Genomic DNA, 16,199 nt, shown 5'->3' with positions numbered 1-16,199 from the left:
CATCCACTTTTAAAGGAGTAAGATCCACAAAACATTTTCATTGTAAAATGGGTGAACTATAAAAAGACTGATGGAAAGGACATTCTGGATGTTTATTCATACAAGTCTTGTTGGTCCATGACATCAGAACCTGGAACACCAGACCCAAGATGGCAGCCCCAGCAAACCTAAGCTACTTCACTTCGATAACCCTGATGACAGACCCAGGAGGGAAGGATCCCAGTCCTGGTCTTTGCAGAAACTGTTCATGTTCTGTTATAACTAACGTCCCACTAACACACGGGCTGGAAGGGCGGGGCCGTTAGAATCGGGTTTCTATTCTCCCACTGCGGGGTTTTTCCTCTTCTCCGTGCCCACAAGGTGCACTGCAGCTCTACAATATTGGTAAAACTAAACCACTGACTGATTAAAAAGAGTCCTTAATGTCTCAACCATGGACTGTAAGACATGCCATACACAGACAGGTTAACAGGGCTCAACATCTTCACCTCTCAGCGGCAATGTCACCAAAATCATAACATTTTTATATAATATACAATACACATTGTGCAAATGTCATTACCGATGTATTACAATGAAGGTTAATCCCTTCTGTACTTGTTACACCTTTGTGCAGCACACCTAAAAATACTTTACAATCCCTAGCTTCCAATTAAACAGTCCACATTAATGAACCTCCTTCTCTGTAAATGAAGAATCTCTATTGTTAACACTAATTATGAAAGAATAAATTTATCTCAAGCATGAGCACCTTGTGTCTTACAAAAGATAAAATCCTTGAAAGGAGATCCAAATAACTAAAAACTGCTTACATACGGTGCGTGTACATTGACTACCTATTTGCTAAAAGAGCAATAAACAACCACTTTGGATTTATTTACAATGAAATGGAGGAACAATGGTATGCATGTACATTTAATGGCAGACTTATCGATTTGATGCCAGAATCAGAAACATCACTGAGTCCTGGTTAATTATGCATTGCAAGACAAAGTGCATTGGGCTGACTTCCAAGGGCTCATTTGTTCAGAAAATCAACCTAATACACAGCAGGCGAAAACTGTTTTTCTGACTGTTTATCAAACTAAGAAAGCACTCAGGTATGAAATAGTGATAGAATCTACAGTAGCTTAAAGCTTTATGGTGTGTGTTGGAAAAGTCTTAGTGTGGATGGATGGTGCAAAATGGGTGTTTTGGAACCTTGTTGTGCCGTTGTCTTAGTGATTCCTTTGTTTGTATTCTGTGCGCTATGCTTACCCTAGAAATTTGCTCTAAATAAGATAATCTCTCATCTTTGTATTGAGAGACATTTGGCGCTCGAACTTCTACGCTGCTAAGATTCCATTTGGGGCTAAACGGCAAGGCAAAAATTAAACCAAACTAAAATATCAGCATTCAGCAACTGTGAAGAAATGGAATGCCTACCAGCAACTAAATTTACGTGAGCACAAAATTACTTCTTCTCCCTACTGTGTGAATAAAAAAATACTGTATCAACCCCTGTCTGTAATCCAAAGATTTCTTAATCATTTTCATCCTAAAGAAAAATGTGTTCTTGAAGGAAAAAGCCTCATCCTATCATTTCTGACATACTGTTTTTGCAGTAAACATATTCATTCGCTCTCATTCCTTTATTGACACAATGTTTTAAACAAAGGTCTATAACTAATCCTCTCAATATAAAATGAGATGCTAACAGGATTGACTTAAGCCTCTTCTTCTTCACTCAGATATTCACTTAATCCTCTCATTAATATGACAATTTTTGTGCAGCTAATAGTCTACCATGGTGTGATTTCTATTAAACCTGATTGTCAGTTTCCTACTAAAATGTTCCAAGAACACTCAGGTAGAGCATTGAAGCTAAGCAAACAACCTTTTCCAACAGCAGCTGTTTAGTTGTAACCAATCTCATCATGGTTTGGGGTTTCAATTCATAACTGGATTAAAACTGTAGAATATCAAATCAACATGGAAGAACAACTTAGTTTTGAAGTTTCTCAACACTGTTTGTTCCCAAGCTGTTTGATACTACAGTAACACTGAAAAGAATAATCGCAGCCTACAACAGCAGAAGATTTGGTAATGTCAGGTTTTGATCACTGACCTTTCATGATTTTTTTTTCATTTTAATTAGACTGTAGATGGCACACCACCCAACATATAGCTGCAAGCAACACAGAATTCTGCATTTTGTCAAGGATCATATGTCTGGGACGTTTGTGTGTGAGAGTAACAAAATTACAGTCAGAGTGACCAATTATCACAATTCAAAATTCAAGGATTAGAGGGATGAAATCTGCACTGCTAGCTAGCAGCTATAATTTAAAAAAAACAATGGTAACAAGCTGTTCAAGTGGCCCTCTGGGATTTCTCCTAGTATCCCAGAGACCCAGTCCACCCCTTTTAGTAGGTGATAATTAAAATAAAAGTATTACCTACTTTTCAGTTTAAATGAAAAAAACTCAATTTTGTATTGTCTTTTGAAGTACATTGCCTCATAAGTTATTGTTCAATCTCGTTGCTGTGTATTACTACTGCCTAGGTACTTGACATTTTTATACCGAAGTATAAAAATGAGCTCATTATGGTTTTAATTGAGCCTGATTGTTAATAGAGCTGTGCTATTCATCTTGACAGACCTTTGAAACCCCAAACCCAGCAGCTTGTTTTCATCCCTGCACACTGTTCTTTCCGGTAAATGTAGGCACAGACAGGCCTTTTTCTATATACCATGTAGAAATTATATGCTTGTCCTTTCCAGTACTATGTGGGAAAGGGGACTAAGGTTGATTTGCAGAAATTTATGACAGTAAGAGTGATAAACGTCATTTAAACACTTGGAACAAGAGGTTGTTTATCCCAGGTGGAGTTTAGCTTCATTTTGCAAACACCTTTATAAGGCTGATACTGTTTACACAGTACAGTATATACTGTAGACAAGCACCCCTCATGTGATCCCAGTAAAACATGCGAAAGAATCTGATTCAATTTGATAAGAAAATTTGATTAATTTCAATATTTCAATCCAGCTTTCTATTTACATCCTACATAATTAAATCTGGCTGAATCAAAGAGTTTCTGTATGAGCTTTTGAGAAACACTCAGAAGATACAGAAGCACTGTGTACATAAGCCAACACAAAATGTCAGATCTTTTTAAGACTCATCCATTCCTAACCTTAATGGAATCTTGTTATATGATGTGATGGTGTTTCATATCAGTGTTTCTGCTATGTGGTACAGTAACTAGCAATCTCTTTTCAGACTTAGGCTCTTCTCCCACATCTCTCTCCAGTTTTGAATACCACCATCTGGTGATGTTTAGCAACAGAAAGTAAAAACAAAAGTCAAATTCTTACACACTTTGGGCATGGCATTGATTATTTCCAATATAGTGCTACTCTGTAAATTGTGTGCATAGTGCCAGTAGAAGCTGCAAGGGGCTTGAAGCTGTGGGCACATTAAAAGCATTTCTGTATGTCATCAGCACTTGCAATGGGTCCCTTCCATCATGAATTAAACAAAATGACTTATTGAAGTCATCACGGATTTGTGTTTGCATTATGATATGGGATGTGTTTTTTGTATTAACGTTTATCCTTTATTAGCTTCTGGTGTTGATGAAGAGTAAGGCAGGGGCGTGAGTAGAGGAATTGTTCTCTGTATTTCCCACAGGGCTCGAGGCTGCCAGCACCAGCTAAAAATGTTCAAAACCTTCACTTCATCCATTGCCGATTTGGTACAGAACGTCTTTGGGTTACGGGCAATAAAATGCAACATTAAACTGGGATTTAAAATCCAACATTAACAAAACTACAGCACTGCAGCTGCTTGCAAACAAGTACAACTTACAGAGTCTCTTCTATGGATAAAGGAAGAATCTATTTTTAAAATAATCATGTCAGTTCTAAGAGCACATTAATCACAACAGCAGCCAGACCTCATTTACCTTTTTGTAATTCTGTTACAGGATGTGAACATTTACTGCTGAATATTGTTAATGTGCTGTACAATTGCGAAGGATTCAAAATTAAATATTGCATCAAAAAACATTCTCTCCTCCTAATGTTGGCTTTGAAGCACAAACAGAATAAGTTAACAATGAACATCAGTCTCTTTGAGTGTTTGTCATCTTCTTTTTTGAGTATCGTTCTTCTGTTTGCCTGGTATAATAAAAACTGCACAAACTCCTATCTGTCAGACTGGTACTGCTTTCACAAGACACTGCGTTTAACAACACTTTCTCCCCTGATGTAAAACATTCCAGAAAATAGGATATTGTAGAAAGGCCTGAACAAAACTGAGCAGATTTCCACATGTTAATGTCCACTTCTTTAGCTTATTGGAATAGGATGGTCGAAGTTCTCTTTTTATTGTATCTTATTATTGCTACATACAGTAGGTACTGGACTGTAGTGTAAAAACGATCTTATTATGGTTTTAGTGGTGTGAACCCTTAGTGCCAGTCTTAATCGTAATCTTTGAGCTGACAACTTGTATATCTGATAATGCTGTGACGAAGAAGGATTTGTATTTTGCCGTAAGAGGCCAGCATTTCAGACCATTGTCTAGACATTATGGGGATTTGCACGGCCTGCTGCTCTAAACTTCTTCTCTGTCGGAGCCTGTTGGTGTCACATGTGATCCACTGGTCATGAAAACATTTTAATCTTGAATGAAATGATCATTTGTATAATTATTTTATATAGAAATTACATTTCTAAATAGAAGCCGCTGGAAGCTCAGCCCTCTGCTTTGAAATTTGTCAAGATGCCCTGCATAAGCCTGTTTTCATCAGGAAAAGGTGGGTTTCCAGACGATTTTCCGTATGCTTTAAATTAACCTGTATTAATCTCAGGCTAGAGCAAATTCATTGCTTCTGTAAAGCACCTTTCCTCCAGGCACCCCACCACTGACATGCAGTTCCCACCAGGGTGAAAAGCAGTAGCCTTACTACACAACTGAGCAGACAGACTACTGAGAAACGTGAATAAAATTGAGTGAGGGTGAACTTCAGGTAGACCAGATGGTGGAAGTCCAAGGTGGTGGGGGAGTATGGTAAAAGAGTTGTAATGACAATGAGCCTGCCACCAGAGGCCGCCAAAACGGCTTTTCAGACTCGCTAGAAAATAGTTCATGAGTGATTGTCAAATAAATGATTCTTAATTGCTTGGAATATGAAATTTGCACAAATGGTATTTCAATGAATAAGGGTGTGTTTTGTTTCACACAAAGGCCAAGCAGTAATAACAAGATAGGTTATAGACCTATCTAGAGAGTTGATGTTAGCTACTTCTTATAAAGTTTTTGTGCTTTTGCAAGTTGGTGTTTTGTTCCTTTTTAAGTAAACCTTAACAAACCAGGAAGCTCTTCTGGAATCTGGGCTATCCATGTGTTCCCATAAAGCCATCAATAGGTGCAGAGCTTTCATGAACAACTAGTATTACTCTTACCTGTTGCCCAATATCAATAACAAAAACATGTAACCATTGTGAAATATTAGATCATTATTATAATTATCTGTTTATTAGATGATTATTATATTATCATTCAATCAAGTTCAGAATGATGGTTCTGGCTTTTATAAATTCTGTTTTGTTTTTCTAGAAAGTGCATGAGGATGGTTTTCTGTAAATAGCAACAGAAACAGTTGCTGAGGCTGCTAAAAGAAGAACTAAACAAGACAAAAATCAAGGGTGGCCTCTATTCCAGATTACATCAACACGGGATTGATGAATTTACAGACAGATGAGAAAAATACCAGTCTGAATTTAGAGAGGTACATGCATGTATTGTGTGTATAATTTTATAAAGCGTGTCAGTATTCAGGCACAGCTTTGTGCTTTTTTCTTGTGAACCTATTAATGCGCAGCCTGTGATGTGTTTGTCCTCTCTAATGGAAATCCTCCGATCCCAGAGGCTCTCTGTATTGCCACTTGTGACATTTGATAAATCTTTTGGGTGCTGAGTGGTAACTCCTTACAGGGTAGTAATTAGAAGTGTGACACAAATCTGCGCACATCCAACACACATTTTTCATCTTAGCTAGTGTGTTTCTGAAACAAAAAAACTGGACCATGAAACAAAAGGTATTTTGTAATATAAATACAGTACAGTAGTGAGCAATGGTCTGTTTTCTCTTGTGTTCTGAAAACCAGTTTTTGTACCTGTGTAGTTATCACAAGGCGGTGACAAACATTGACAAGCCTGGACTTAAGGAGTGGAGATTTCATCTGTTTTTTGACAGCATCTCCTCTCTTTTTACTCCTCATCATTTTAGAGTTTCTGTAAATTGGATTAATTGGCTCAAAATCACTAAAGATAAAGCTCAGTATATAAATGGTTGACAAATGTTCCACATTTGTGGGCATTTTTTGTTTCCCACTTTTTCCTTTCAAAGAAAAGGAGGCAGGAAATTAAAACAAGCCAACAGCAGTGCTGTTCGCATAAGCAAAAGAATGAGGAACAGAAAAAGGTGAATCTGGAAGAGTAGGCAGATTTTGCTGCCTTTGTCTGAAAGAAATCTGGAAAGCCGGGGGAGTAAAATAAAATCGAAAGTAACATTTTTACCAAAAGTATACAAAATGTACTGTATTAACTTACTGCCATCTAGTGGTGATAAACTGATTTTATTTAAAGTTCGGTTCAGAAGTGAAGGAAAATGAAGAAAACACCACTAAGGCCTGTATTTCTCATGTGCTGACAGGGATGTGCATGAAACTGAATTTACAGTACAATATAGCCCAGCAGATGATAACGCAGTGGCAATATAAGCATTGCATGCCTGTGTAACAACAGAAAGGAAAACTATTTACCCACTGTATTGTTGCCTGATTTTAAAATGTAGATTGAGATATCATAACTTTGTGTTTTATTGTGGGCTTATATTACTCATTATTTCTAAAATGTACTAATGTACTAAAATGTAGTACTAATTATCCAATCAGATTGTAGAATTACAAATCCCCGTAACTGTGTCACAGTATCTTTAATAAATTCTTGTCATTTTAGGTTTATTAAGAGCAGAAAGAACTCTCTAAGCAAAACTGCTAAAAACCAGTACCAGGACTGCCATGTAAACCAGTCTTATGAGAAACTCTTAAGAGTTTAAGCTCTCTTTGTAAGTACTTATTCAACAGAAAACTACATTGCAAAACTTCAACATTTTTTTCTCACGGTACATATTATTTAATTTTGTTCTTTAATGTTCTTTTGTATATTACAAAGAGGAATATTTGCACCCTAACAGAAAAGCACTCTTTGCACTTCACACAGAACACCACCCACACAGCACCACTAACAACTCTAGATAATTATTACACAAACATTTGATATGGTTTCAAAAGGTGTTATTTTCTTAATATCATAAAAGTATATTATCCTTCTTGAGTCTTGCATTATTGCTCATTCACTTTCTCCAGATAAAGTATGCAAAATAGTTTGTAATTTGGTTAGTCGGAACTAAGTATTACTTTTGCAGTGGTTATGGAAAAGGTTTTCTTCCCTGAAGAAATATTTACATTTGAGTTTTTTGTGCAGGAAATATTTTGGTTCTTGTTCATTTTAGGAGTGACTCGCAGGTCTGGCCTACTTTATTCTTCTGCTGCTGGGAGTGTAAACTGAAAATTGCTGTAAAAAAAGAGGTGTTACAGACAAAAGCAGGCAGCTCAGGAAACAGGGTAAATGCTTAAAGGACCGCATATGACCAATAAAAAGGTTTTTGTGTAAGTTGTGTTTTTATAATAAAAACGATGTTTTAAAAATGAACAGTACACCTTCTGTTCATATTTCTTTGCTGAGGAAAAGCTGGCACCTTTTCAGGCCACCTGAACTGGCAGAGCACCAGGAAGAGTAGAACCTCTGTTCTGTTCAGACAAAGCTGATCTGTTTTCACTCGCCGAGCTTTCCGCCTGCTAACGTAATTACACCAGTAAGAACAACAGGGGGCACTCTAATACCGTCTTTAGGTACATTAAAATTAATTTTCCAGAAAACCTAAATCCGCGACACTTTAAATGTAGGAAGGGCCTCTGAAGTGTTGTATAACTGTTTCGTTAACTAAGAGGCATTAAGAATGCAGAAGAGTGTTGGAACCAATAGCATTTTAATGTAGCAGTTTTCTAGTAGCCATTCAAATACCGTTTCAGAACAAAGATAACATATATACTTTCTTTTTTCAAGGGCTAATGATATCATCATATTTACATGTATTTAGTTTATCGCAGTCTTTATTGATTTACAGGTTTATACTGGTTTTTGTTTCACTGGTAAGGAGCTGGAGGTGTAACTGTTGATGGAGGTGCTGTACACCAGCAGGGAAGAGGTCTAGCTGTGTTTAAGGAGTGCCATGGAGATGACCTTAGACGTGAACACCCTGGTGAGGCCATCATGGCGTGATACATGTGCATGGCTTGAGACCTTAATAAAGCTGGACTGTCACACTGACACATGCTTTTAACACACCCTGATCAATGAGCATCCTGAACCCCACATTAGACACAAACTGACCACTTTCCTGTTTCTATCCCAATCTTTTTAAGGTATATTTTGTTTGGTTGGTCTCTGCCTTCCTCCATTATCCCTATACCTTTAGCAAACATTAAGATCAGTAGCTATATGCAGAATGGGAAACGTTTCATGATTTTGCTTTGATCATTGAACTGCGAAAACAGTGCCACCTCGTGGCTGGTTTTTCCAGTGTTGGGGATGTTTAAATAAATCTGATTAAAAGGTGGAAGTTGTTAGAAATATTTGTTTCAAAAATGGCTTTAATTACTCGGTGTTTAAATAAAGGAAGAGGTTTGCAAATACCTTATTTATCAAACTGTATAACATTATTTACAGATACCAATTTTTTTTGGCAATTTTATTTCAGATTTAAGTGTTCTTGGTTTGCTTTATAATTGCGTTAACTGCTTAATTACCTGTACTGTAAGTGTTAGAGTAACTGACCAAATCCCTGGATAAAGTATTTTTTCTATTAGCATAAAAATATAACAGCGAGATGTTTGCAATATTCCACCAGAAAGATGATTACAATTAGAAAAAGAGCAATTAGATGTCCAAGCTGAAAGTGATCAAAACAGAAAGTGTATTGTGATTAGACACATGCACCTTGTACATTGTAGCCAGGTCATTTCTGAGGCAACTATTATTAGACTATGTACAGTACAAAACATTGTAAACAGGATGCCTGTTGTTACTACCCCAGATATGCAATCTATCAAGTACAGGAGTTTTTCAACTAAAGGTAGAATGTGTTAGGGAACTGATATTGTTCTCTTTGTCACAAAGTCATAACTGCATTGCAATCTCTTCATTATTTGCCACCAAATCTTAGAAATGCTAAGTGTTTTTTATTCACATTTAAGTTCAAATTGTAAGAAAAAAATGTCATTCAGAACTGGTTTGTCATTGTCTGAGCCTTTTAGTAATCTGCAGAAAATATTAATAGTTAATCTCTAGTCTTCATAAATATTTAATTGTCTGTGTCCATATGTAATATATGCATTCACTGATGTAAGAGAACTGAAGAGCACCATAAACTATCAGTTATTCGGTACGCTAGTAGTTGTATTTACTTAGAACGCTCAGTATTTCTCTTTGATTTCCAGCTGAAAAGTTTCAAAATCACAAAAATAAAAAAGTTGTCTTTTAAATGTACATTAACATTGAGTTAATGTGTGCAAACTGAACGCATTTCAGAGAAGAAAATGATTGCTGCCACACCTTCCTTGCAAAACTGATTCACAATTTGCAGATGAAAATCACCAACCTTCTGTTAAAACTATTAATTCACAACCATCCATGCATCATAATCCACGCACACGAGCACACAGGGACAATTCTGAGACTCCAATTATCCTAGCCACTGTCTTTGGAAGGAAGGAGGAAAGAGGAGCATCTGGAGAAATCATCATGTGGAGAATGCAAACTGCACAAAATAATTGCTGTGTCAACCTGTCATATCTGTAAGTCACTTTGGATAGAGGTGTTTGCCAAATGAAGAAACGTAGCAATCCCAGGTCCTAGCAGCTACAGCATGTGTAACAATGGTACCTGCAGTGCTTCTGTAATTCCCCTAAAGGACAATACTTCTCACAATCACGAAACAGAACAGAAAAAACAGGACACAAAATTGCTAAATTTACACAAGACTGCATTATATTTGTGAATTCTACAGGTTTATTTCTGAATATTATAACATTGAAATCACACTCTTGTTCAGTGCATGAAACTGCCCTTTTGTTTTCCTTGCAAATAAAAAAACTGAACTCTAATATATTATATTATACAGTGTTGCTGGAAAGAAATCCACAAGAGATACTGAGAGGCAGCAAATGAAGTAGAATGAGTGGGCATTTCTGTCCTCCATAAAAGGCCTTATTTGGTAAACATGCTCCTTCAGTATGTTATCAAGTACACTTGTTGAAGTTGTTGATTCGACACAGAGCTGGGAAGCTGGCAAGAGTGAATACATATGAAGAAAGGTAATTGAGAAATAAATGAGGGTTTGCTAATAATAGGCATTCTAAATAACTGAAATAAAATGATTGATTTTAAAACAACTTTACCTCATTAATTTATGTGAGTTATTTTATCAATAGAAAATAATGTGTGAAATAAATCTTTGTGTTTACTGAATTATCCATGTAAGGTCAAGTAAAAGGATGAAATGTTCAGGTTGTTTAACTGCAGTGATGTTGATTCAACTAAACTGTACACTGGGCTGAATGTTCTAGTTTGGCTTGCTGTGTTACTCTTGCATCACAGCTGTTTTCTTCAATGTACCTCTGAGTGGCAAATCCTTCTCACCTGGTCTTCCAGTTTACAAAATCCATCCATTTTCTATCCGCTTCTTCCAATTCAGGGAGAGCTGAGAACTATCCCAGCAAGCCGTTTTAGAACATATTTAACTGTAGTAGTATCATTTGATGTATTTATTTATTTTTCATGCTGTTCTGACATAGTGGGTAGATGGAAAGAGCCACGCCTGCTGGACGGTCTGAGGATTCCAAACTCCCAGTCAAGGCACGAGGAGTGACGAGAGCTGGCGGAGATAACCGAACTGGAGTTGCGAAGGCTGGCCAAACAGGATAAGTGATAGAGGGTCAGGGCGACTGCGCCGTCAAGCAGTGCCGGATGGAAGCAGGTACAGCTCTATACCACAGGCCCAGGACTCAGCTGGACAGGCGGGCTGCCGACAGGCGGCGCAGGATCGAGACAGACAGACAAATATACTCGGGCTGGATACAGGCTGGTTGTCCTTCTTGGAAGTAGACCTGTTGTGCTGTGAGCACTTCTCTTGCCAGGAGGTAACTCAATGACTGAGCAGTGGATCAGTGGCACATCAGGGATTAAATACCCTGGACTAATGGACTAATTAGCCATTATGTGTGTATTATGTATTATTATGTATTATGGGCAGGCGGTGGGGACAAGCGTCCCGAGCAAGTCCGGAGGGCCCCAGGAGGTTTTCGACTCCTCATGCGAATGAGGCCGGTTTCCACGGAGACCGAGGACTGCGAGCTCTGGCTCGCTCAGCTGTAACACACGTGGCATTGTATCTTACTTTCTTTCCTGAATTTTTTTTTCCACTTGACACATAAAAACACACTTACAGCATATAAATTTGAAAAATAAAATTGAAAAAGCCGACATTAAACACTAAAAAGTTTGTACACTATTAGCTTTACATGGCTGAAACCAGTTCATCTGTAGCTGAATGTATATCAGGCCCTTGAACAAGTTTACTCAGCTGGATTGTCAGATGTGAAATGGTTTCAGGTGTGTAACTGGTTTGCTGTTCTAGGTCATCACTGGTCACCATGACAATGACATCTTCTGAAGCAGACCCTGATGTCTGGGAGCCATTCGACCTCTTCTTGTCAGCCTTTGCTGCTTTTCTCTTCCAGTGCACTTTGGAGATTTTCTTCTCTGTGTCTTTGTAAAATGTGGTTAGTAGATTAAACAGGAGAGCCAACCATGCCATTCCAAAGAGTATCCAGAAGGCAACCAGGCATCGATAATACGGTTTTGCTGTGTTGATACCTATGCAATAAATGGAAATTAACTTAATGAACATTTCAGATTTCACTAAACACAATATCTTGTTTACTAGTTGTAATAATGCTGCCATGTGCTTATACAGATTCATTCTGTTTGTTCCAAACACATTTTCAGTTACATAGCCAATTAAATTATTTTGTGAGCTACACACAGTATCTGCAATGCTTCTAACCAAGCTTCGAGGTTCTTTATGGCTGAACAGTAAACTTCAGTTTACAAGACCTTTCTTCAAGGCTTATACAATTTTATTTTAAGTCAATGTTTTGTGTAATCAGTCATATAAGACCTGAAAAAAAAATTCTATATGTCTAAAGGACTACTCACTCCAGTTAGACTGAAAAACCAAAGACATTAGGCCCTACAGGAATTGAGTCTGAGATGCTTACTTTTAAAAAATGGTGTTTTCCAAATTGGGTGGGGATTGTATTATTATATATAATATTATAGATTATAATGTTAAAATAAACATGCATTAACCTTGAGTTGCAAATAGCAATGGGGAATGAGCACTGAAGATTTAATGTTTGTGCTTTGCAACTGCCTCCAGCTATCTATAGTAATGTGTAGATTTGCAGGGCTGTGAGTTGTATAGTTTAATAAACACTTGGCTTTTTAACTGTTGTCTATTTCTCCACTACTACTTAGTTCTAGGCACACTGCTTAGACAGTGGTAGTGGCTGTGGTAATAGCTGTAGCCGCAAACTTTGAGGTTTGCTTATTATCAGCAGTAAAGGTTTTGTGAAGTGAGCCATTAGGCATCATAAAAAGTAATCCATCTCACTACGAATGAAATGGCGCTTTATTTGGATATCCCTGGACTAATGTTGACTCTGTATATGGCACTTTTTAATGCAGAAATTGGACATCAGTGCAGCTAGATTTACATTTTGCATGATGTAGCCTTACACACAGTCCATTTCCCATGTTTGCTGTTGATTAGGAGACAGGTGGCTTTATCTGGATTATCACTTAAGCATAATCATGTATGCTCTGCCTGCTGATCTCAAGACTGGAAACTTTTCATAACTGGATCTCCCTATTTTAAATCCACATAAAGAATAGAAAAATCTGGAGCAAAGAGGAAACTGTGTTTCTGCCTCATGGCATCTTGTGTTTCACTTTCCCATTTCTTAGCTTCATATACTCATGGGACGCAAAAGCAATTCTCACCAACAACAAAGTCGCCAAATCCAATCGTGCTGAGGGTGATAAACGCATAGTAGACTCCTTCTCTGTAGCTCCATTTTTCTGTGAGGCTGAACACGAATGGGGGTAAAGCCAGGAACAGGATTATTCCAACCACCAAGAAGAAAACAATGGTAAAAACCTTCACCCTTTTCTGCAACAGAAATAAAGGAGAAATATTATGAAAATATTTCAGACCAAAAACTAATTTGTACTTTGTCTAGTCTTTACGTAAGGAGTACTTGTTTGCGTTGCGATTAATAACCATGCACAAAATACATCTGCCAGCACATAGTTATTATTTTATTTTTAGAGGCAAATGTCTAAGATGGATGTTGTTATGCTGGCATGGTGTTTAGCACTACTTCCTCATAGTTCTTCGATTCTAAGTTGGATTCTGGACTGAAGTACTTTCAGCTTGTCATGCATGTCCTTTTTGTGTTCTTCAGCTGCTCTGGTTTCTCTTCTTCCAAATCATGCTGGCTAATTTAACTGAAGCCTGCAGTGGACTGGTGTGTTACCCACTGCTGCTATACTTAGCACCACTGCTATAGGTGTGTATAGGTACCTACTGCTGCTAGGTAAATTCTAAGTTGCCACAACAATCATATGAATCTTTGTGATAATGCATGCATGAATGCATGACAAAACAAATCTCAATAAAAATGTAGTATATATAACTTCCCCCTCTTCCTCCACCATTTGCCACTGAAAATGAAAATCCCTAGGCCATTTCCAGGCCCTATTGTTTGAAAATAGAGAAGTTCAGCCAAGGTACAGTACATTGAAAACAGACCTTTTGAAAACACTGTGGTACTGTGCCTTTAATAAAACAACAACAACAACAACTATTTAAAAAGAAATTACTGCTGTGTTGAATGCATTCTACAGGGTAGTTGAATATTTTGTTACCAGCGATTTCAACTACACCTCATCCACTCCTCTGTTGTATAGTCGAGTCCCCAGCTTCTCAGTCCAGGAAGACAGGATCTTCCCCACATGGTTCAGAACAATTAGGTTCAGGGGAATTCCAAACATCGCAAAGAGAACACAGAACATTTGGCCTCCTGCTGTCCTTGGAGCCAGGTATCCGTAACCTGTATAGACACACTGTTAGTCACTACAGCTCTACGAAATGTCCTTGTTTCTCATTTAACTGTCTCCATTACAAATAGTTAAAATAATTTTTCTCTGGAACTCTCAAACTTTATTTATTTTCAACCATTTCATGAAATGAGCTCAACGGGATTTTTTTTCTTCCTGATAGTGTTGATATGATAGCGCTCGATGGTAAAATAAATCGAATCAGCAATGCAAAGTTTTTTTCTTGCAAAATCACCATAGCAGTACTGGTAGCCCCTACATGATGTTTATCTGAAAATGTTCTCCATTGCACTACTTTCAGTCTGCTGTAGACCCTGAGCACTCATACAATGTAATTATGAACCGCTGTGATGAGACTTTACCTATAGTTGTTATTACGGTGCCAACAAAGAAAAAAGAACTGCTGAAGTCCCAGTTACTGCCATTACCCACAGGATTCACCCCACTTTTCACTGCTGCAGTCATGACCTACAAGACTCAAACGAGAGTAGCATGTGAAATTATCTGTACACAAACATTTGAAGTTAGAGTGCGAGTGACCAACCAGCCAAAAACCATCATATATTTATATATATATTCATAAATTCACTTTACTGAAACAAATGAATATGAGAGGCCATCTAAGTGTCCCAAGGAGGAAAATGTATTTGTGGAAATTGTTTCAAAGTCAGCCATTTTTTTTTAATTGTCACCTAATAACAATTATTTTTCTCTGTTTTTTTTTACAGTTTCTGTGAAGTAGGATTTGGCAGTTCTCCATTGTAACTCAAAGAAACGTGATCTTTTTTTACCCACGGAATACTCTGAAGATGCAGAAATATGTCGCACTTTCCACAAACACTATTTATTGCTCATCACTTAATAATCTGTACTTGTATTCCTTCAGGCACCGCATCCCGATGGCAAGAAACACCACTTCTCCATTTGTAAAATTGCTGCATACATTTAGCGTACTGTGCCAAAGTTTAGGTGCTCGTATGTCTCTTCAAAATCAGAACTTTCACAAAAGAAAGGAAGTAACAGTCTATTAGTATGTTAGTAGGAACATGTCAACATTGTTAACAGTGCTAGTAGGAAAGAGCTCTTACCTCAACAAAAGTTTCCACAGATTCTTTGGTTAAACATGTGTAGTTTTTTAGAAACAGTAACTTCTGGAGGAAAATTTCTTTTCTCATCTCTTCCTCAGAATGCTGTTCCAGCGCTTGAAAGACAGCAGCTCCCATAAGTAAATAAGCAAGGTACCCGATAACCATTAGTACCGTTCTGGCGCAGCGCGTAGACATTTTTAATAAAGATTCCGGATTGCTCAATACGGGAAAAGCACTCTATGTAAACTTAGTGGTTTATATTTAATCGTAATTTCATTTTAGGCACTGGATTCTTTGCATATATAATGTACTGAAGGAATTCATGTCCTCGCAGATTCTAAAGTTTCTTTTTCTTTCATCGTGTGCGATATATATCAAGAAACTAATACGCTACGGCAGAAAACGAGGTAGATGATATGACCTTTAAATCTCTGGTCCGGGGAAAGAGGAGTGGTATAGCTCTGTTTTGACGGCCCCAAAGCGGAAATACCAAGGTACATTTTATTGGTAGAAAACTAATACGAGGTGGGGGAATCGTAAGAAAAATAATAAGCGCTACAGATAGTATCCTAACTGCTCAGCTTGCCAGGAAGTTTCTGTGATTGAAGAGGTGTTAAAGAGACCGAGGAGGGTAAAGTCCATGGATGAATGACGTGCAGAGGCTGTCAGAATTAATGTAAATTTAAATGCCAAAAACTGGGTTTTCTCCTCGCATTTGTTTAACTTTTAAGTCACATTCATTTTTATCAAT

At 37.5% G+C, this 16,199-nt stretch overlaps 1 protein-coding gene across 2 annotated transcripts; it reads right to left on the bottom strand.

Moving 5' to 3' along the window:
• Nucleotides 1-10,169: 10,169 nt before the first annotated feature.
• LOC148827974 (potassium channel, subfamily K, member 16-like) lies at nt 10,170-15,948 on the bottom strand. 2 transcript variants are annotated; one of them, XM_088926124.1, is made up of 5 exons: nt 15,449-15,948; nt 14,723-14,828; nt 14,187-14,353; nt 13,242-13,410; nt 10,170-12,053 (listed from the first exon to the last, which is right to left on the bottom strand). In XM_088926124.1, the coding sequence occupies exons 1-5, from the start codon at nt 15,641-15,643 to the stop codon at nt 11,695-11,697; spliced, it is 996 nt and encodes a 331-aa protein (XP_088782250.1). In that variant the 5' UTR covers nt 15,644-15,948; the 3' UTR covers nt 10,170-11,694. The 2 variants fall into 2 exon arrangements, with proteins under 2 accessions (XP_088782250.1, XP_088782251.1); XM_088926125.1 differs by having other exon boundaries at nt 14,723-14,836; nt 15,449-15,523.
• Between the last annotated feature and the right edge of the window lie 251 nt (nt 15,949-16,199).

Source organism: Atractosteus spatula, chromosome 9, assembly GCF_055471065.1.
Source record: "Atractosteus spatula isolate fAtrSpa1 chromosome 9, fAtrSpa1.hap1, whole genome shotgun sequence".
Lineage (NCBI taxonomy): Eukaryota > Metazoa > Chordata > Actinopteri > Semionotiformes > Lepisosteidae > Atractosteus > Atractosteus spatula.
The sequence above is the reverse complement of the archived record's forward strand: the minus strand, read 5'-3'. Positions and strand labels throughout refer to the sequence as shown.